Source organism: Cucumis sativus, chromosome 7 (assembly GCF_000004075.3).
Source record: "Cucumis sativus cultivar 9930 chromosome 7, Cucumber_9930_V3, whole genome shotgun sequence".
NCBI lineage: Eukaryota > Viridiplantae > Streptophyta > Magnoliopsida > Cucurbitales > Cucurbitaceae > Cucumis > Cucumis sativus.
The window spans coordinates 1,414,150-1,437,615 of record NC_026661.2 but is presented as its reverse complement, the minus strand read 5'-3'; the positions used below and the strand labels follow the sequence as shown (position 1 = coordinate 1,437,615).

Genomic DNA, 23,466 nt, shown 5'->3' with positions numbered 1-23,466 from the left:
CAGATTGGTTTATTGAGATAAGTACTTTGATCAGAAATCTATTAAATGTGTTTAATTAATTAAAGTAATTTAGTTTAATAATCATACTTTATTCTTCAATTAAATTTACTTATTTATTAATTTAAACTAATTTGTTCAAATATCTTTTCATCCATTAATGCATGTCGTACAAAACCCATAGAATTAGTATCATAGAGATATAAACATCTTTTATCCTTATAAAAATAATTAACATTTTCCAAATATTTAGCTTTTTAAAATTAAGTTTATCTTTCTCAATAAATACATAATAGATAGCACAGTTTAAAAAATAAATTTAAAGTATAATACAAAGATAAAAGTATTTACAAAAACAATGAATGTTAATCAATTAAATACTAAACTTTTTTAAATGTCAAATCTAGCAATTATTGATAGAAGTTATATAACAAAAGTGCTAATATTTATTGTCTCGTTCGTATAACAATTTTAGAAAAATCATGAAGTCAATTATTTCTTTTTATAATTTTATATTTGCTCTTATTGATTTTGATTATTGCGAAAAGTTATTTTCTTTGCCTTTATTGTTATTTTCTTCGTATAATTAATTTATTCATATTATTACTTCTTCCGCTTCGTATTTCCATTTCTCGTTTGCAATTTAACTTGTATTTGAGAGAAAACATCAAAAGAGTAAATATTAGATATTGTATCCACAACACTATATAAATTAATATACAAAGTTCAATTCCACAAATTACATTTTTTCGAAAATCTCGGGTGAACCTCTAACTTTTCTTATCTCATGGGTCCGAACTCTAATTTTTCTAAGTGATGAGAGAATCAAAGATAGTTGATATCAATTGAGATGGGTGGGGGAAATGGGCCTATTATAAGCCCAAAACAACAAGGCTGCACTTAATTTCCTAATTTTGGGCTGGCCCAAACTACACCAAGTTCATGCCTGGTTGAATGTAATTTCCTTTGTACTTCATCTTTGGTTGTCATTGTTCAAATTGGTTTTTCTAATTTTAATTTCGACATTATAATTGAAACTTGTCATTTATTACACTAACCATTAAAAATTAAATATAATTATGCCTTTCTAAAAATGATGTGAGGAGAAACTAATTTTTCTTACTACATCAATTAAGGATATTAGAGGTTAAAAATCAAAGTTATAGAAATCTATGTCAATTAATTACCACCCACTTAATCTCATCTCCACAAACAAAGAAAGTATCATCCTATATATATATAAAGAAAAAGAATTTGAAAGCTAAAATACACTTTCCGTTGCTTAATTTTCATGAAAATAAAGTAACATCACAAACATAGAAATTTTCGTAATAACGATTCAATTATTTGAACTTTAATCACTTACAATTCACTCTACGTACTTTCTAATCTATAACAAATTCATCTCTATCATAAACAAATTTATTTTATAAGATCTAATAAAAAAAAGTATACATATAGATCAATAAACTGATCCTATATTATATTCTTTATTTATAAGTCATAAGGATGTATTTGGTCAAGGACTTTAGTGGATACAATAAGTTAATAAATTCTACAACTAAAAAACATTAATTTTATACCTACAGGTGAATGAAGTGAGACTATTTAGTGGATACATTAAGGGTCGGCCATTTATTAAAAAGAAGAAATAAGGTTACATTCTTTCATTATTTTGGGGGTGCAGTTAAGGAATGTGTATCTAAATCACTCTAGCTATAAAATTATAAGGTAAGGAATAAGGACAGGTGTCAACATATTATTAGAGTGTTTAAAAGTCCTACATGTTGCATTGTAGGGGAGGGTGACCTTTCTTTCTCGTTGCTATTTAGGCAACCCTAAGGAGTAAGGGGTAGGCCCTCTAGTTTGGTGCCACTAACTAAACACACACACACTACACTATCACTTGAAGTTTTCTAAGACTTCCCCACATGTACTCCCATTTTGTCTATTCCCCCATCTTCTTTTCTTTAGGAGGAGAGGGAGCAGTGGGAGCCGTATCCCCTTTTATCAATTATTTACCTTTAATATCATGTCCACACAAATATATATCAATCTATCGTCCGTTCGTCTATCCACTTTCTACTAAAGTTGAAAAGGTTTAGTCTAATAGTGAAATGTGCTCATGACCGACGTACGTGTGTTCGAATTTTCATATCCTTACTATATTATAAAATATTTACAAGACTGATCAAAGTTATGAAGATGATTGACTTCAAATATCCTCATCATTATAGCTTAAGAATTATACAAAATATTCAAACCATGTTATCAACAAATCATTCATTTATTATAGTTTAAGCATTCTCTTAATCTCCCCAACATCATTCTATGTTTAATCATGGAGATTATTTCATTGATATTAAAGATCCTACTCCATCATGTTTGGACTTTATGGGTAAGAATTACATATATGAAGAATAATATATGATTTAAATAATAAAATAAAATAAAAGTGAAGGAGAGGATGTAGAAAATATGTGGGAATTTAATGATTAGTAAATTAGTTAAGTTTGAAAGAAATGGCTCCATAAAATCCAAAGTGGAGTGAATCATTATTCATTTGATTCTCATCAAATTAATTATTTGATCCTTTGAGTCAAGCATTCAAGTAATACATATTTATATATATCCAAAAAATCAGTCAAACTCAATAATAATCACCATTATTATTCTTCTTTCTCTTATTTATTGTATAAAGAATAAATGGTTGAATATATATAGTAAAAAGATTTTTATTTGGAATAATAAATATGTGCTAGCAATATGATTCGTTGTTATTGATTTTATTAGAATGAGAGACTTTGATTATTGACATCACAATCAAAAACCTTGTATTATATATCCTTTGATCACTAGTAACACGATTTTAATTTTTTTCACTTAACACTAATGAATAGCTTAGGTTGGTTTTCACTTCTACTCGAGAAGTGTGTCTCGTAATTGAACTCTCATGCATGCCTTCAAATTCGCTAGTCAATCTCCATTTGGGTAGTTCGGACAAACCTTTTGCAAACGTTTCTCTAATACTTTTCAAAAGAGTGTATCACAAACAATTATTTTGGATTGAGTTAAACGAAAGTTAATTAGAGACAAATTCAACTCAAACATTGAAATCTATTAAATAACCACTGTGTTTAAAGAAAAAGATTAAAGAAAGAAAGAAAAAAGGGGTAAAAAAGATGGTAAAGTTTGGTGTAGAAACTTTCCCATATTCCTAAAAGAGCATTATGATTGAAAATTCTTCTCAATAAGTTTTATTGGGGATTGAAAATTCTTCATATCCTCATCAAACAACACAAACTACTCTTCTTCATGTCAACTTTTGCTGTTTAAAGAATATATTTTGTGTATAGGACAGAGAGATTCATAATTGGATATTCTTTGGATAGTTCATACCATTTTCTAAAGAGAAAATAAATTAAAACCCATATCTTCTCCTCCTTTCTATGTAGCTTTTTATTTTAAAAATTATATTACAAAAATATTAACGATAAAACTCAAGTTAAGTCATTTGTAAAAATCATTTAAGTTTCATAAGAAAAATTTTAATATTTAATTAGTGAAAGTAATCAAAACGGTAGAAATAAAAGCAATAAGAAAAGTAACGTAATTAAATTTTCAAACCCTAAAATTAAAAGGTAAATAGTTATCCGACAATGACTTGATAATTTTCGTTCGGTTTCTAGTTTATCTAAATACTTGAATTTTTAACTAAAATTGAAAAACAAAACCTTGTAATTGTAAAACAACATTTACTTATTCTTTTAAAACTAAAAAAAAAAAAAAATTATCAAACATGAACTAATTAACTTATAGTAATATGTTGTTTATTTTTTCAAAATTTGTACTTTTGTTTTCTCCTAATTTCTTAAGGAACGTTTTCATATTTTCTATACAAACATTTGAATACTATTTATTGTATTGAAGGATTGTAGGGTTTATGATTAAAAAAAGAAAAGAAAAGGTAATGTGAAGTAAAAAGGATTCTCAAAAGTGACAAAGATCCAATAATCTTTCTGGACAGATTCTTTTGTCCAACCTCTCTATTCTCTTTCTCTCTCTCTCTCTCTCTCTAAATTAAAGTCCTTTCCCATCCACTTCAATTTAAATTATAGGGCATGTGTTTACTTCATTTTTAATGTTTACAAAAATGGTGTACTATATTTATTATATTTTGTATTTAATCATTTGCTTTTCAATCTTTAAAATGTATGTGTTATATGTTCTTCACATTTTAATTTGTATTTAATAAGACTTTTGTTTCTAAAGAAAACATGTGTAGTGATATTGATATTTTAAGGTAATATATATAAAATTGAATTTCGTGTCTATCATCCCTCTAAAGTATAAATAATTATTCTTTTAAAACATTTACTCAACCATTTTAAAATTTTGAAGGACCAAAAATCCATAAATAAAATTTGTAATTTAATTAAAACAATCATTTAGTTAAACATTTCTTTTTAACGTTACAATTTAGCCTTATTTTTTCAATTTAGTATAAAATAATTTAGTTATTAGACTGATTTGGTTAATTTAATTCTGTAGGTGTAACAATTTAATTCAATATATTATTTAAAAAATTCTCAAAGGCTTTTGACATTCTAATTAATTTAATTAAATCTGGTGACATCAAATAATCTTAACTATTTTTTTTTATAATTAAATCATCAAGGTCGTGTTTAAGAATTATTTAACTTTTTGGCTTTTAGATTTTGAAAGTTAAATTTATAACACTCATTTTAATTCTTTTTTTATATTCCCTAGTAATGTTTTAAAAGAAATCAATATATGTTTAGGAAACTCTTTTACTTTTTTTTTCCAATTTTTTTTTTTTTAAATTTGGCTAAAAAATTGAAAAGAAAATATGCTTCATTTGCAGAAACTAAATAAAAAATAAATATTAACTATTAGGGTTTTAAAATTTTAAAACTCCAAATTACTAAATCACTATCTACTAACTAAAATATTTTTACAAGACTAACTCATTAAAGATGAACTAAAATTTAGTATTAAAATTAAAGAGACTAAAATGTTACACATTAAAAATATGAATACTAAATCATTACAAACTTAAAAACTTATAATGAATTAACTAAGGGAACTTTTGTATACCCTCCGAAGTTGCCATTTGGTCCTCTAATTTACCTCGAGTAAAAGTAAGATTTTATAGCCCCGACCCTCTTAATGTTTTGAGTCTCCTCATTTTAAAATTATTACAATTAACTTACACGTAGTTACAGTAAAACCATTAAAAAAAATTCCTTGTCTATCTATACAGTGTGGTATATATTTTCTCGAATACATATGATAATTCAAACAAGTCCAAAATTATTAATTGGGTGATAGCTGGGGGAGTAAAGTGAAATTAAAAAAAAAAAAGATTCTCTCTCTAAAATCTGAAACCATTAACTCCTCCATATAGTTCTTTTCTTCATCCACTTGCATTTGAGAAGAAAAAAGAAAGTGAAAGTGATGGTTGAAGAGTACTCCTCATTCTGACTCCAACTTTTTGTTCAAAAGAAAAAATAAATACGTGTTTTTGCATGTACTTTGGTCACATGGATACAACTACAACTACAACAACCACAACCACACCCAACAAATTGAAGGGTACCCTTTTGTTTTAGGGCATAGAGAGAGAATGAAAAAAAGAAAAAGAGGACTCTGAATCCCATACATATATATATCTATCATATATGTATATATACTTGAGTAAAGCACAGAGTTTTTGAGAATAGAAAAACACCAGAGAACAGAGAACATAAACATGTATAGCTACATAGACTTAGACGACGATGGGAAACCCAACCTCAAAGGTAATGGAGATCAGATGAAGAGGGAAAATCAGGATTATTATATATGGTTTATGTGAAGAAGAAGGGACTTACCTATGTGTGTTCTTAATGTGGTTTTTATTCACATTAAACAAAATCTTCTATACATATTTAATTTCAAAATGTGGTTTTTATTTCAATAGTATTGTTGTATTTAAATTTCTTTTAAAAGTACGTTATTTGATCGGGGCAAGCTAAGCATTCCATGAAGAAAGTTTAATACTTGAATTGTGAAAAATTAATTCAAAGAAACTCACCATTAATTCAACAATTTATTGCTACAATCAATCCTTAATTAAAATGTTTTTAAATTATAAAAAATATTAGATAGAAATATCAAAACCAATAAATGTATTTCCTAAAATTTTAATTATTTGAAAATGGATTTCTTCTTTCCTTATTTAAAGGAGCCCAAAAAAATTGAAAGGACCCATAAAGCTATGCTTACAAATCTTTAGATCTAATTTTTTTAGGAATTCAAAAGTCATAAATTAACATAATTATAGCATATGACCTTGAAATGACATTTGACATTTTATTTCTTTTCTTTTCTCTTTTGATTTTATTTCCATTTTGAAGAGAACATGACATAAAAATATATTGGTTAGCCCAACCACCAAAATTATACATGTAGGTGTAACTTTTACATCAACCTTAATTATTCACACACACACACATACACATATTAAAATTTCCCTAAACAATTTGATATGAATAATTGAGTGAAGATTAAGAATCAAAAGAAAACATTGATTCATTTTGATAGTTAAGTATATCACCAATAGATATTACATTTGTGCTCACATGAATCATTAATACTTATATGACCCAAAAGTTATAGGCTAAATAAATAAATAAACACTTTGTACCCATTGTATGATATTTTAAGCCATAATTCACATGTGACTTGATCTAGCTATATGTGTGTGTATGTATATATATATATATATATTTGATGATCACCAAATTATGATATGCACACACATCATCATCACATTGGATTCTCTTTTTTCTTTTGATCATCATAATTTTTTTTAAAAAAATCTTTTTTCTTTTCTGAAAAAGAAATGATTTATTTCATTGGGTATAGTCTCTTCCAAGATTAGGGTACAATGAAAGATATAATTGGGGCCTAAGTAATTGCTATGGTATATGTGTGGGCACAAACAATTTTGCACATGATGGGTTTGGGTGGATCCCCACTTTACTATTGTTTTTTTAATATTATTTTCTAATTATTATGTATTTGAATTTCAAATCTCTTTTTCTCTAATTTCTTCATTACTTATTTCCACTTTCCAATATTATTTTTCTTGTGTAATTCTTTTTTGGTTCTATTTTATTAATTAGGGACTAAATTTTAGCAAGAAATTGATATTATTGTTATAGTGAAAACCTAACTATATGTCTAATCTCTCACTTCCAAAACTAATTATAGAAAATAAAAATCAAACAACAATAATTACTTGAAAATTAGTTTAGATAAAGAACAAAATTTGATAAATTATTTATAACAAACACAATATTTATTTAAGTATATTTTTCAAGAAAGTGGTAAATATTTTATTTTTTTACGATTGTGACAACAAAAATTCATAATTATTCTAAACTTTTAAGTGATGACTAATTTTTTTTATGATAATTAGTAAAAATATTTGACAACGACATTCATTTGTTAACGTTTTCTATTTAATTAACTATTTAAAACTTTTTCAACAATACTTATTTTATAATGGTAAAAAGGATTTAATTTTTCTAAAATAAGGTAACTTGATCTTTTATATTTGTATGAAAAATAACCACCGAAATATGTATCATAAAAGAAAAATAATTTGATATTCACGAAGTTGAGTGATAAACATTTTAAAATGAGAAGTTTATTGAATTAGAATATTAAAGTTGAAAGACTTAAAAAAAAGGGTATGAAGCAAAATGAATATGTGTAGTATATACAACATGATTATCATATAATATTAGTAATAAAATTAGATTAATTAATTAACATAATAGATTAGTAATTTGGTCAATGAGATGCAAAAAGCTATTGTTGAACTTTGAATATGCATCAATATGCATGCCATGATGTGACCAACTTTTAATACCTAACAATTGCATGTGGGTTAATTGATAGTTTAAGCCAAAGAAAAGTATTATATATATATATATATTGTTAATTGAACAAGTCTCTCATAAAGTGATCTCATCATACTTGATTTTCATAGGGTCACCCATACCCGTATTTCATTTTTATGTTTTCTACTTTATCTTATTTTAAGAAGTTCTCACATGTAATTATGTATTTTTATTTTTTTAAAATGGCAAAAAATGTCTCATTGTTTTTTTTTTCTTTCTTTTTTCTCTTTTTCTCTTTTATTATTATGGATAGACACTTATTCTCTTTTAGAATGAACTTTTTATTTTTTTTTATTATTCTTAATTACAAAATTTAGAAATAGAGAAATTTAAGTTGCAAATCAAACTTTCAAACTTTTGTTATTTGACGGTCATATCTAAAGGTTTAAGTTAATATACATTATCCTATATTAATATAATTTTCATCTTCTATTTTCTATTTTTAATGTTTTAAAAATTAAGTTTATAAATACTAATTTTATCCACGATTTTATTTTTATGACAATATGTGAGTTAAAAAGATCAAATCCAAGTTCTCAAAATGATTGATAATGCGCATAATATCCTAAATTATTCTATACAATTTGAGAGATATCAAACATAGATCTCAAGGATGACTATTAATTTTAAAAAACAGTAAAAATGAACGATATATATATACACGAATATTACAAAAATGTCATTATTTTTTAGTAAGAGACATCGATAGGTGAGCTATAATAGATTATGACATTTTACTATTTTTAAAAGTATTTTCAACAGTTATATGATCTAAAACAAAAGCAATTACTATCTCAAGATATGAAACAAAGATAAAAATGGTTACCAAATAATGTAGATATTGCAAGACTATATATAGTTCATCGTACTCGTGTAGTAAAACTATAAGTAAAATTTAAGAGAACAGGTAGAATAAGCTAAACTCTCCACAATAGGCGGCAAATGTTGGGATATCACGATGCCAAATAGTTCAATTCAACCTATGGTGATTTGAGGTTGACATAAAGTTCTTTCATTTCATCTACTATAATTGTTTTGTGTTTAATGAAATGATGGACTCTAGTGAAAATGGGTTGCCTTATTGTACATCATTTTTTTTTTTCATTTGGCTATGATGGATTCGATAGAGCGCAATTATGGGGTTGAGAGTGTGAAACATTGTGTTGTGTTTTGTATCTAAATTTATGTTTATGTGCTATGTATTCCGATTTTAGAACGTAAAATATATACGTGTTAAGTTGGATTTCAATATATATATTAAGTTTTTTTTTTTTTTGTAAGAAGATCAATTCTTAATTATAATTTTTGGTTTTCAACAAATTAAGGTTAAAAAGAAAGACTATTATTAATATTTAGACAATTACTCTGAACTCAATGTGAATAAAAAAAAATTGGAAGGAAAAAAGATGTTAAAAAATTGGTTCAATTTAGATTCACACCATATGTATGTATTGAGCGTATAATAAGTGTGATTGATCCCATCTAAGATTTTAAAGGCGGATGAATGCTAGTTTTTGAATTAACTGATAGTGGTGGGGCGCGTAACACATGACCATTCCTTGACGATATTTTGTCCGATTATTCATAATAGTGTACATATACATACATATATATATATATCTTGTATAAGGGTCAAAGTAATAAAGGATTTTTGTTTTTGTTTTTGATTTTCACATAAATAAGTAAAAAAAAAAAAAAGAGGAGGAAGGACAAATGAGAAGATTTGAGAGAAAGGACAAAAATTCCAAAGCTCCTTTTATGACACCACACTTCCAATTAGGGCAAATATTAAATGCTTGGTCAGCTTAGTTCTTTTCTTTTCTATTTTTTTCCCTTAAAGTTTTTATTCTAAAATAATCTTATTAATGCCTCTCAGTTTCACTTTTTTGCATTTCCCCACCTGATCATATTTTGTGTTTTTTCTAATAAAAATTATTTGATATTTTAAAAAGTATATAATAGTAAAAATATTAAATAAACCTAACTTCAATATATCTTTGATACGAGTTTTTGATATACTATAAGCTTTAGAGCAACAGGCTATCAATTATTCTAATAACTTCATGCAATTAGCTTAAGTCATCCTAAACCCTGCTTGTACGCTATTCAATTTACCAAAATATCCTTACCTTTATGTGCAAACTTTGGCCTATATATTCACCAAATATCTAAAAGAAGAAATTTTGATTCTTACTTATTAGTCAAATTGAGTATTATCAATTAGATAAAATGTGTTGTTTTTTTTAAAAAAATATTGATCTTTTGTGGACATTTCTCAAAAATATAGTTTAAAATTAATATCTCACCGTACTTTTATAGAGTTTCTCTTATACTATTTATATTACTCTTTACATCAGCGATATTCTGTAAATTTTCTTATAATTCATATATTTTACGAGATAATATAAATGTTGATTCATTCCTTATATCAAATATCAGACTAATAAATACATGAAATTATTGAAGAATTTTTTTGACATGTTGATAAAAATTTAATACTATATGAGAAGAGTATAATTTTTTTTTATTTAACAACATATAAGATGGAGATTGGATTATTCTTGGTTGACTTTTTTAGTTCAATAATATATTTATTAACTATTTAAACTTTGTTTGAATTTATTTTAATTTTATAATATTATTTAAATACATATCCAAATAAGTAAGGTTGTTTAAATGCTAAGTTTTGAGATAAATTTAAATTTGTAGTAAATAACTAAGAAAATCAATATAAAAAATCAAAAGAATTTTTATGTAAATTGTAGAACTAAATATAATATTTGAAATTTAAGAGATTGATTAAGAATAATATGAAATATAAGGAATAAAGTATAGTTACATATATATTTTTAAATAGAGTTAAGTTTAGTTTAAAACAAAAGTGAATAGTAATAGTTTTATGTTATTTGATCTATATTTATGTAAAAAAAACTTTAAATAGTTAAATAATTTTTATTTTTTAATATAATAATTAGGGAATAGTAGGGTTGGAACCTTTCGTCTCAAACTAATCACAATGACCTAAATTTACTTTGGTTAAAATAATTTTCATTTCATTGTTAGTGGACAAAATATTATATAATTTGATTATGTAACGTAGATTAATTTAGTATATTATGAATAATATTAAGTACTTTTTACTTAATCTGATTTGTTTCAATTATTTAACTTCATGATGCTTATTTTAACAAATCTAGATGATGTTGGCACTTGCCAGATTAAAATAATTTATTAGGGAACAAAACAATCAATCATATGATATAAAGCACTAAAAATAAATTAAGCTGCTACAAAAATTCTTTCTAAAATAAAATAATTTTTTTCTTGAAAAATTGATTTGAAAATATATATTATTATTTATTCCAAAACGAGATTCCCACCTTGCTAGGAAGATTTGTTTTTATAGCTCTCTAACTTGAGTTATGAGTATCTATGTTTAAATCGATTATTCCGGTACAAATTCGATCGAGTTAATTGTTTTATCAATTTCAAATTGTCTATATGTCGAGCAGAGTTGCAAAACGTAAAGAGAGTGTGATTCGCAACTCAATCTCTTCTCACATTGTTTTTGTTTTGCAAGTTTTTTCCCTTCATAGTTGCTATCTGTTCTATTGTTGTATACCTGTCTTGTAGATCCGTTTATTCTATTGGTACTCATTTTTTGTTTTAGTACACAATTGTTCCAACAAAATTAAACTACCAACATCCCTAAAATTAGCATCACATTTTGCAATAATTGAATTTATTATGTCCAACAGTTGAATCTTCAATTTTTGAATGGTTCCAATAAAAACAAAATTTTATATCATATGTGTTGATGTTGTAGGACTAAAAAATCATTTATTGTAAAAAATTAATTTTATCAAATTAAAGATTGAATCTAAATAATTGGTGATTAAAATCTTTTACTAATACTGGGACTATTTTTCAAAAAAGCGAGTTTTCCATATCAACATATGATCTACCCAGTAGGATAAGATTATTAGATATATGTAGTATATGATAAAGATTATTTTTGGTTTGCATCACAATCTACCTTCTACATACAAAATATTTGTCTCTAACTCGAAAAAAAAAATGTTCAAACTAAAATGCAAATAAAAAAATGAAAATTATGAAAAAAGAACATTCTCAAAATATTTAACCTTTATAAAAAATAAAAAATTTATTTTTTAATAGTTTTGTTATTTGAAATATAAATATTTTGTCATTTTTCAACTCTACCAAAAGATTTCTAAAAAAGATAAAAAAAAAACTAAAATAAATATTTTAAAAAGTTTAAAAAATTAAAATATGATAATGATCCTTTCCAATTTTTTTAAAAATATAAAAATTTAACAAACTATTTACTCTTAACAAAACTCGAAAAGAGAAAATAAAAGTTTAAATATTTTGTTAAATGTTTTATTTTTTACCCATTTTTTAAATTTTAATTTAGTGATTCAAGAAAAATAAATATAAAATTTAAAAGTAAAAATCTTTTTAAAAATCAAGATTCCATAACAGATAAATTTTTTGTTGTAATATTTTCTCTCTAAAATTTGAAAATTTTGGGTTACAATTGAGCTATTTTTGACGATTTATCCCAAAATAGATTAATTAGGTCAGGTAATTTTGTATTAACCACCCCATTACTTTCCAAATCCAAAGTTGTGTTTGACAAAATTAGAGTTTTAAATGAAAATAAACTTAAACTTAATTGATTCAATCAAAACTAAAAGCTATTTTTCTTCTTCTAATTAATAATAATGAATCTAAATTTAAATTATTTGATTATAAATAACTTGGGAAATGGATTTTTTCCCGTGGCTTTGTTTGTAAGCAAAACATGACCCATTTCAATAGATGTTATATATGTTATGATTAATCAACTAAAACGCTTACTTTTTAAAGAATTATTGGTAGAGAATAGGGATCTTTTCTCTTTTCTTGAAAATTTTGATTTCAATAATTTTAAAGAAGAACAATTTCACTAAAAACTTCATAGGATCATAATATCAAAATAATAATAATAATATTAATAATGATAATAATAACAATAACAATAATAATCAATAATGATAATAATAATATGGTCCCCTTTCTTTGGATCTTCTTTATATCTTCATTGTCTTTTCCTTCATTCCATTGTGTTTTATACTCTCTCTATGGATTCTATTACCCTTTATTCTCTCCCTTTCTTCCCTCTTCTTATTCATTTTCTTTTCTTTTCCAACAATGACCATAAAGCCTTCTAACATTACTTTTTTTTTATTATTACTATTTTAACGGATTAACAATTCACTTCTTCAACTTTAGTTGATGACGATATTTAGTCTTTCAAGTTTCAACTTTAACAAATTATATCAACTGAGTTCATATACTTTGAAGTTTATAACAATCATTCTCTATTGTGAACAATCTCTTTAAAATGAAGTGTCAAATTTATTGTGTATTGTTTATTAAAACAAGTGATTTCTCATAGGTTTCTTGATCCATGTGTGTATGAAATTTTATGTTTCTTTACCAAAAGACTAAATTATTGCAAATTGTAAGTACAAAAACTATATAATTTGTTGTAAGTTTGAAAGTATAAGGACTAAATGGTTACTAACTAAATTGTTGCTTTAATCAAAGTTTATGGACTAAAAGTGATTTTTAATATAAATTTAAATATTTAACTTATAATAAAATTATTTTGTTTAATTTAACTCATGATAACATAGTTGAAATGATTAACCTACATGCCCTTCTAAGAGTAGAGGATTCTTGGAACTTCTCTAATAGAGTTACGTTCAGTTTTGGTGAGTCGGGTGTTGGTTGAGGTAGATTTTAAATGTAATACTTTGAAAGTTAAAAGATGTTTATACTATAATTAAAATTAAAATTAAGATTAAATTGGGTTGTAGTCGAACTTTAAAACATAATTAGGATCGTTCCTAAGAAAGTTTGATATAATAAATGTAATAATCCGTATAGGTAAAAGAATTGTTTGAACTTTGGTTGGACATGAAAGTTGAGTGGTGAAAATTTCACATGATTTCGGTGAATAAGTTGTTTTGGTCATATAACTTTCATCCAACCATTTTTAACGTTGCTATTCTATCCTCAAACTTTTAAAACTAGTGTTAAAATTGAACCATCAAATTTATAATAAGCGTAAAAGTTGGACTTACCAATGATAAAAATCGAATCCTCAAACTTATATATATAATCATTTGTATAAGTTTGAGAATCTAATTTTAAAATTTAAGGGTATAATTGTAATTACAATTACGATTGGAATAGGCTTAAATATAATGCTTTGAATGCATACTATAATAGGATATAGAATCTTTGATTTTTTATGAAACGTATATTTGCATTGGCTTTCTAAATAATTAAAAAAGTGTTTATAAACGTTACAAAGTGAATCCATATTTTATCATTCGATTAAGATGGATTTCACTTCGAAAGTTATTGTTTTGATGTCTATTTTTAAACAAACAGAAAAAAGAAAAGTATCTACCACTTGTTTGAAGAAGTAGGAATATGTTTTGGTTTAGAAACATATGCATTGATGAGCCATGGTTGTATTGTTCATTGGTGCATAAATTATTTGACCAAAAAGGTTACAAAAGTAAGTTGATTAGAAAGAAAACAATAATTACAACCCTCGAAGGAAAAGAAAACCATTATTACACTACTATACTCAATCATATAGTTGTTCCTAATTCGAGCAATACTTTAATATTTATATTAAGTTTGACACTTGTAAAGCGAGGTATTTAGTCATTAAATTTTGGTATGACAATCAATACCTAATACCTTATGTATTAACACATGCTTTTATTAACAACGATAATATATTTATTGCATTCATTTAGGTCGAAGATGACATGAAAATCTTTCTAATTAGAAATTAGAAACCATTTTCTTATTTTTTTGGTTGAGAACTCTTCCTTATTGATCACTTAAATCAATCAACCCAACTTTAAGGAAGAGTTAGAGAATGTTATCCATGATAAAAGATTGAAAGAAGGTACAAAAAATTAATTTTCTACTTAAGATTTGAACACTTCGTCAGAAAAGTTGTATCAAATTTTTACTTAAACATGCAATCTAACCGGATCAAGAATTACAAAGAAAGAGAAACTAAAAACGAAGAAAAATCATATTCAAAATCCCATTTCCAAAATTAAAATTGAAATATACAATATATAAATATATAAATGTGCGCCAAAAAATAGATTTGATAAAATGACAATAATATCTCTATTTAAACCAAAAATATTAATAAATAATCGTTTATATCAAAATAAATTGAACATAATTCAATTAACATCAATTTCAAAATTAGCCGTTTGATTTAAATACATGTGAAAATAAAAATGAATTAATTAATTTAAACATAAATTCTTTAATCCTCAAACTTCACATATATATATATATATTTTGATATATATTGTTGAAGTAATTAAAGAAAAAAAAAAAAAAAGAAGGAAAAGGTCACACACACATTGCTTTTGAACGTAAAATGAATGTATGAATATATGGAACCCTAAATGATAGAGTAACGGAAATTAAAGAAAATTTAAAACCCAATATGGTCCACAAAAATAACGACAATTTAATTACTCACAACCAAAAAAGAAAAGGGCAATAAAGGAAATAACAAATCAACTGTTAATTCTAAAACCAAGGGTATTTTCGGAATTTCATTCACCGAGGACACCCTATTTGTTTTATTTCTCTCTCTCTCTCTCGAACCAAACACCCAATTTCCTCTCTTTTCTCGCCCATTGTACTGTACTACTCTAAGTTTAGTAGCTATGGAGTTTGGACTGAAATTGAAGAATATTTTGATTTAAATCCTAAATTAAGATTATAATTCCAAAAAAAAAACAAAAAAAAAAAACCTACAAAAAGAAAAAGTTAGAAAAAGAAGAAAGGAAAAGAGAAAAAGAGGATTGCAGGATGAATGCTTAACGTTACAACCCAGAATTGGGGCTGAGATTGTTGGTTCTTGTTGTTGTTGTTGTTGTTCTTCATTGTTACTGTAATTTTCCAATCCCCATATAAGAATTAATGGAGTTTTAAAATGGGGTTTTAATGGCGTTCAAAAGAGTACTACTAAGAAATAAACTTTCTTTTTTAGCCCACACCGACGCACAAACAAAAAGCACACTCACTCACTTACTCATACAGTTCTTTCTTTCTCTCTCTACTTTCACTGGTACAAGCGGACGACTGACGACAAACTCCGCGCTGGCAAAAGATTCCCTCACCGCCTTCTCTTTTTTTTTCCTTTTCCTTCTTCTTCATCTTCTTCTTCCTGAACCCTAATTGGGTTTTTTTTTTTGGTTGTCACTGACACGGTTAAAGAGAAAAAGGGGTCGAAAGTTGAAAGGAAAATTTGCTGGGGTTTGAGCTTTTATTTTTATTTTTATTTTTGTTTTTTTGAGTTTGGAATTGATGGGTTTGTTTTTCTTCACCTTCTGGTAAACCCAGTTGAGTAATCAGTTATTTGTTTCCATCTACAAGAGGGGTGTGGATGGGCTGTTCCAGCTCTAAGGTCGATGACCTTCCAGCGGTGGCGCTCTGTCGTGAGCGTTGTGCCTTCCTTGATGAAGCGATTCATCTTAGATACTCACTTGCAGAGGCTCATCTGGCGTATATTCATTCTCTTAAAGGGATTGGTCATTCGTTGCATAATTTCATTGAAGAGAGTGCTGCGGTTGTTGGTGTTTCTTCTGGGTCTCCTCTTTCGCCGAAGCTCAATCTTCCTCCTCATCGGAAGGGTGATCCTGTGGGAAAAACTGGTGATTCTGCAATTGAAGATTCTGTTCCTCATCACCATCTTTCTCACTCTAATTCCGGTTCCCACCTTCACTCTCACTCTGATTCTGACGATGAATCCGGTTCCCTTCACCATTCCGATCACTCCCCTCCTTTTGACCTGCACAACGGCGGCCATATGGGTTATATGCTTCCGGATCAAGGAGGTCTAGGTTCATATCCCGGCATCGGCGGTGGTGGCGGAGGTGGAGGGTTTATGCATATGAATTATATGAGGAAATCAGTGACACCCTCTGTTGTGTACGAGCAGAGGCCTATGAGTCCAGATAAGGTTTATCAAGTCGGTGAATCGTCTTCTTCTTCAGGTCGTTACTTTTATCCTAACTCGAACATGACTTACAACAATTCTTATCCGTCTTATGGTTATCCCCAAGACAGTGGGTATTATGGTGGCTCTGTTTTTCCACCCACTGCATATGGTTCTATGTCATCTACCGGAGCTTCAGGCACGTCGTCTAAACCGCCTCCGCCACCGCCTTCGCCTCCGAGAGCGTCCACTTGGGACTTCTTGAACCCATTTGATACTTATGACAAGTATTACAATTCCTACGCGCCGAGCTGGGACTCGAAGGAGGTGAGGGAAGAAGAGGGGATTCCTGATTTGGAAGATGAAGTTTACCAACATGAGGTCGTTAAGGAGGTACATGGGAATCAAAAATTTGTCGAGGAAGGCGGTGGCAGTGGTGGTGGGAAAGGTTTGAAGATGCCTGCAGAGGATGAGCGTGGTGGGGGTGATGATACGAAGACCTCGCTTTACCAAACGAGGCCGAGTGCTGCGGTCGAGGAAGATGCTGTTGAATATGAAGTCCGTATGGTGGATAAGAAGGTTGATAAGGCAGAGAAGTCCGAGGATCGAGGCAATGGTGGTGCATTTAAGGGCAGGCCTGGGTCACGAGATGTCTATGAAGTTGCCAAAGAAATCGAGGTTCAGTTTGAGAGGGCATCGGAGTCCGGTAACGAAATTGCAAAAATGCTGGAGGCTGGGAAGCTTCCCTATCAGCGTAAACATGGTGGGTATTATAGCTTAGATCCATTAAATTTATGGGTACTTTCAAAACAATGTGTTTATGTTAAATGAGATTTGAACATTTCTTTCTGGGGTTCTTTTTCTTGATCTGGTAAATCTGAGATTTTTTGTCTCTTGTTTATTTACGATTAGCATATTAGAATCTCTTCTGTTCATGAACTGTGTTTTTCTTGTGTTTCTAACTCTTTTAAGTTGCCATTTGATGAATGGACTTACATCTGGTTTCTGGCAGTTTCGTCAAAAATGTTGCACGTTGTTGCTCCTTCACTGTCAATGGTACCTTCCGCTTCAAAGAGTGGCGATCCTTCGTCGTCTGGTGCTGAGTTATATATGGAAGAGTTTGGAATGGCCTCTGGAAATCTATCTTCTACCTTGAGGAAGTTGTATCTGTGGGAGAAGAAACTCTACAATGAAGTTAAAGTATGATATACTAGTGCCACTTGATTTTCTATTCATTTATTTGTTGGTCATTGCTTTCTCCAAAGCTAAACTACTCTGCCCTTTGGGTTCCTTGCAAAGTTTTTGAATGGCCTTGGTAAACCAGGTCACTTTGACATCATACATTTGCGTTATTATTACTTTATATTATTGAGATATGGGGTCCACTTCTTTCATTATGCTGATGGCTTACCTTACCCCACTAATGTCGAGAGAAGCTTTGTTCAAGTATTGTATTTGAATATATATTAGCCTTATTGTACAGCTATGGTAACCTGTGACCACTTTGTTCTTTTTCCTTCTATGTTGTGTTTTGACTTAGGAAACCAAAATTTTCATTTGAAAAGATAGATACCAGAGAAAATACAATGAATGTCCATATAGTGAAGGGGGCCAAAAAAAAAAAAAAAAAAAGGAAAAAAATCTGCCCAGTAATGTGGACTGTTTAGTCAAACTCTAGGATGCAATCCTAATCTCAAGTTTTGGAAAATCCATTTGTTGTACTGAATAATCTTATTTTGACACCGGTGGTTCAATTTATAGCTAGTCTCTTGTCACAGCTTCAATAATTTAGATATATATTGATCGGGTTTACAATCATGTCGTTCAGATTTAAATGTTAAACGATTTGGGATCCTCTACACTCATCAGAGATTTTGATAGTTTGTGCTAATGAGGGTTGAATTTTCTTTTTAGGCGGAAGAGAAGATGCGAGTAATGCATGAAAGGAAATGTCGAAAGCTGAAGCGCTTAGACGAGAAGGGTGCTGAAGCTCATAAAGTTGATTCCACTCAAGCTTTAGTGAGGAGCCTATCTACCAAAATAAGAATCGCCATACAGGTGGTTGACAAGATTTCCATGACAATCAGTAAGATTCGAGATGAAGAATTATGGCCACAACTGAATGAACTAATTCATGGGTATGTTTCTTCTAAACTTCCCATGTCATGCCAAATTTCTGGGGTTTTTTCTCTCCCTCATATTGTGACTGCTTTTTGCTGATTTGGGTTTCTTCTCATAGTTAATCTTGAACTTTTCAAATTGTAGCAGATATGCTTTTACTACTTGCTTTGTTCCTTTCTCTTTGTATCTTTTGGTGTGAAATGTCAAATGCTTCTATTTCAGATTAACCAGGATGTGGAGGTGTATGCTTGATTGCCATCGTGCGCAGTACCAAGCGATCAGTGAATCGAGAAGTTTAGGTCCAATTGGATCTGGTAAAAATAGTAGTGAATCGCATCTTGGAGCAACGAAAGAGCTTGAGCATGAGCTTCTGAACTGGACGATCAGCTTCTCTAGTTGGATCAGTGCACAAAAGGGGTATGTTAAAGCCTTGAATAATTGGCTTCTTAAGTGTCTTTTATATGAACCTGAGGAAACGCCTGACGGTATAGCTCCCTTCTCACCGGGAAGAATGGGTGCACCTCCGGTATTTGTGATCTGTAACCAGTGGTCACAGGCTTTGGATAGACTATCTGAGAAGGAAGTGCTTGATTCTATGCGTGTGTTTAGTATGAGTGTGCTTCAAATATGGGAACACGATAAGCTAGAAATGCGACAGAGAATGATGGAGAACAAAGAATCGGAGAGAAAAGTTAGAAACTTGGACCGAGACGACCAAAAGATACAGAAACAAATTCAGGCATTGGACAAGAAGATGGTAATGGTTTCTAGAGATGAAAAGCATCTCTCCGCTTCTGGAAATGCCGTCTATCAAAGTGAGATGAGCAGTAGTAGCCTGCAGTCTAGTCTGCAACGCATTTTTGAGGCCATGGAGAGGTTCACTGCAGATTCCATGAAATTATACGAAGAGCTTTTACAACGAAGTGAGGAAGAAAGATTGAATAGCGAGCAGGAAAAAGTCCTATAAGTTTCTCTTTTTTCTTCTCAGTGACGGAATCTTATTTTCTCATTTTTTGATAGTGATTTGGATAATTAGGCCGCAGCTTTCATCAATAGTAGAAATACTAAAGATTCAAAAACAAAGTGGATGATTCAATGGACTCTTTAGATGCTGCTCTAGATATCTGGAATCATGCTACTTCATCTAGTTGATTGAGCGAGCAACCGATGGTCGATGATAAAATGCTAGTGGGAAACTGTTATCATTGGTGCCAAACAACTGATTCCTAAAGCTAACTTGAACCTACTTATTTATTCCAAATGTTCAAGAAATGAAGATTCTTAGCTCAGTCACTCTGCTGTGCTAGCCAAAGACAGACTCCTACTCCTCCAGCCAAGGTGAAAAGCTTATGACATTGTGCGATTACTTGTTTTCTTGAGCTGGTTCCTTGATAGGATGTTTAGTGTAAAGGATGCTGCATTGGGAATTTGGGACTTAAAACTTCTTGCAAGTTGTGACTCGAATTCTCGGGTTGATGTCTCAGGAGTCTCTGGCTTTGGGTTGTTTTCACAGTGATGAAGCTAAGGGATGAAAATGACACAAAATGAAGATGATGGATATGTATTTTTCTTCAGTAACTTTTTTATGTTTTGTTTTTTTGGGTTATTTTTCTGTATTCAATTATTGTACATAAACAAACCATTTTTGATACCACCCTAGTCATATGGAAAAGCCTTATTAACTCTGTGATTGGGTGATTGGGAGGATTGGCAAATTTTGTCAACTCATTTTTGTAAAAGTATAGAGAGTATCTTACTGATGCTCTTTTTTCTCCTTTGTTTATTTAATCTCTTCAACTCACCTTCACTATTCACTAATGGTGGCCTTTTCCAACCAGCAGTACTTCATCTTTAGAGTAATTTTGATTTAGCAATCTTCTGTTGCTTGGCCCAAGCGATTTCAAGTAGATTGATCCGATTATATAGTTAATGTCTATTTAGATTTTATATTTATTTTTGTATGTTTTCTATCATTTCTTTTAACATATTAGTTATCAATGAAATCAAAGTGTTCTCTTTGACTTTATGTATTACGTTTTGAAAAGTTTTCCAGAATAGAAAAAAATGTCATTTATTAGCATAATTAACAACCAAATGATTGAGTAAGTAAAATGATGAAAGAATAGAGAAGAGAATAACAATGATAAAGAAAATGTGCAAGTATAAAGGCTTTAAAGATGAAGTTTGAATATGGTTAAAAATGATATAAACAATGATTCTAAATCCCATGTGACATAGAATTGTGACAGACAAAAAAAAAAAAAAAAAATAGAGATTTGGTTTGAGGTTTGAACCCTCATATTATAAACTATTAAGATGAGATAATAATAAAGTAATTAACATCAAAATTATTAAAACAATTGAAAGATAAATTATTGCCTGCCCTTCATCATTATCATTATTCATTACTGCCTCTTTTGAGCAATGATGGGGTTCTGCTAAAGTACACTGGATTTGGAATTTTTACCCAAAACTTCCCACAAGGATGTCAAAGAAAAATATTACCAAATGAGCAACCTTGTAATTTTTTTAGCTTGAATGGAAATTTTGGGAGCTAAAGTCATGAGAATGTTTATAAAAAATATTTGTTTCTCAAAGAAGAATGAAAAACAAGAAAATAAAAACAAGAATGTTATTAATATGTCATGGACAGACACTCTCTCATGAGTCATGACAATACCACTGGGGAAGTTGATCAAGCATATGTTTTTGGTGATAGATAAAGAGGGGGTTGCTAATGATGAATGATACAAAAAAGGTTTTAAGGTATCCCGAAACCCTTCATCTTTCATAGGACGAGCAAAACCTGTAGTTGCTGATTGACTTGGTATTCTTAACAAATCCTATATATATATATATACCCACATAAAGTGGAGAGACCTCTTCAAGCAACAAGTGATTATGGTATGTATGGTGTAATTGTTCCTGTAAGTAGCAGCTGAATTCTTGACTATGAAACAAGACCCTTCTTTGCGTAAGGATTCTTATTCTTTTAGGTGCAAAAGTTTCAAACAGTAGAGTGTTAGGGAGATGAACCTGCATTACAATATTAATCTTTGGACATAAGCTCATATATTAAATTTACCCCTCAAAAAGAAAAAAAAAACTCAAAACCGAAACGAACTACGGAAACCGACCGGGTGAGGGAATGATGTAGGCGGTCGGTGTTCGGTTCTTGAAAAATAAAAACCAAATGGAGTTTGGTCGGAGAGGGAGGTAAGTGTAAACTGACCGAACCGATTCATGCATTTTTTTTATAAAAATAATAACATATAAATAAGGTTTTTTTTGTTTCCTTCTAAGTTTCTAACCCTTGCCGTCCGGTGTCTCTCCGCCCAGTTCGTCGTCGTCAAAAGTCTGGTGACCCTTGGCCAGCTTCGCGTTTTTATATTTATAAATTTAAGACCCCTTTGTGTAACAACTTTCAAGTTTTACTCGACTTTCTTTGCTTCTTCTAAATTAGAGATAATGGTAAAGAAGAACAAGAAAAAATGTCCAAAATGGTTTTGAAGCTCTAACCGGTTGTTCGTTACAAATAAGTTTGTAATGTAATTTAAAATTTCCATTAATTTGATTACATTCATAATGAAAGTATAATCAGTGTAATCAACATGTCCTCCAGTACTAAAAATTGATTCAGACACTACGATAGAAATTGAAATAGCTAAAATATCTCTAGCCATATGACCAATAACCTCAAATCGATCACGGTTCATCTTTCACGACGGTAATATGTCAAAATCACCTTCGGTTCTAACATTGAATTTCAACAAATAAATATCAATATCCGATGACCTCTCTTTGAAAGATGTAGTAGTGGCATCACCTTCAAATTCCTCAACCATCGTATGGTAGACAAAATTTTTACCCACATTTTCATTTGAATCAAATTCAATATTAGCCTCCAAGCCTATAAGGAGTATGTGTACTAGTTGTACTACTCCATCCTACTCCACTTCCACTTCCAGTACTCGTGAAAAAGACGACTACAACATTGTTTTGCTACATTTCTTATGGATTCAACAACCTCGGTATCAAAAAAAAAAAAAAAAAAAAAAATAAATAATACAAATCTTATACAATTCTGTACCATTGTAATATAATGGAAAACCAAGTTCGAAGTAGTATAAGAACCCAAAATCTTCAATGTCACATCATAAAAGACGGTTAAAAATCGTATTATTATTCGGTGACATATCATGTCTATAAGAGGCATCTTCATCTTCTAATCTATCCAAAGCCTTTTCAAACTTGACAACAGCTTCAAGATACACATAACTCTTACAAGGTATTTTTTTAATTTCAATGCAC

At 29.1% G+C, this 23,466-nt stretch overlaps 1 protein-coding gene across 1 annotated transcript; it reads left to right on the top strand.

Annotated features, from left to right (window-relative positions):
* Positions 1-15,737: 15,737 nt before the first annotated feature.
* Positions 15,738-20,969, top strand: LOC101216367 (protein ALTERED PHOSPHATE STARVATION RESPONSE 1). Its single transcript, XM_004144899.3, has 4 exons — positions 15,738-17,797; positions 18,047-18,234; positions 18,949-19,172; positions 19,378-20,969. Exons 1-4 carry the CDS (start codon positions 16,483-16,485, stop codon positions 20,120-20,122), a joined length of 2,472 nt encoding a protein of 823 aa, XP_004144947.1. The 5' UTR covers positions 15,738-16,482; the 3' UTR covers positions 20,123-20,969.
* The last annotated feature ends 2,497 nt before the right edge of the window (positions 20,970-23,466 follow it).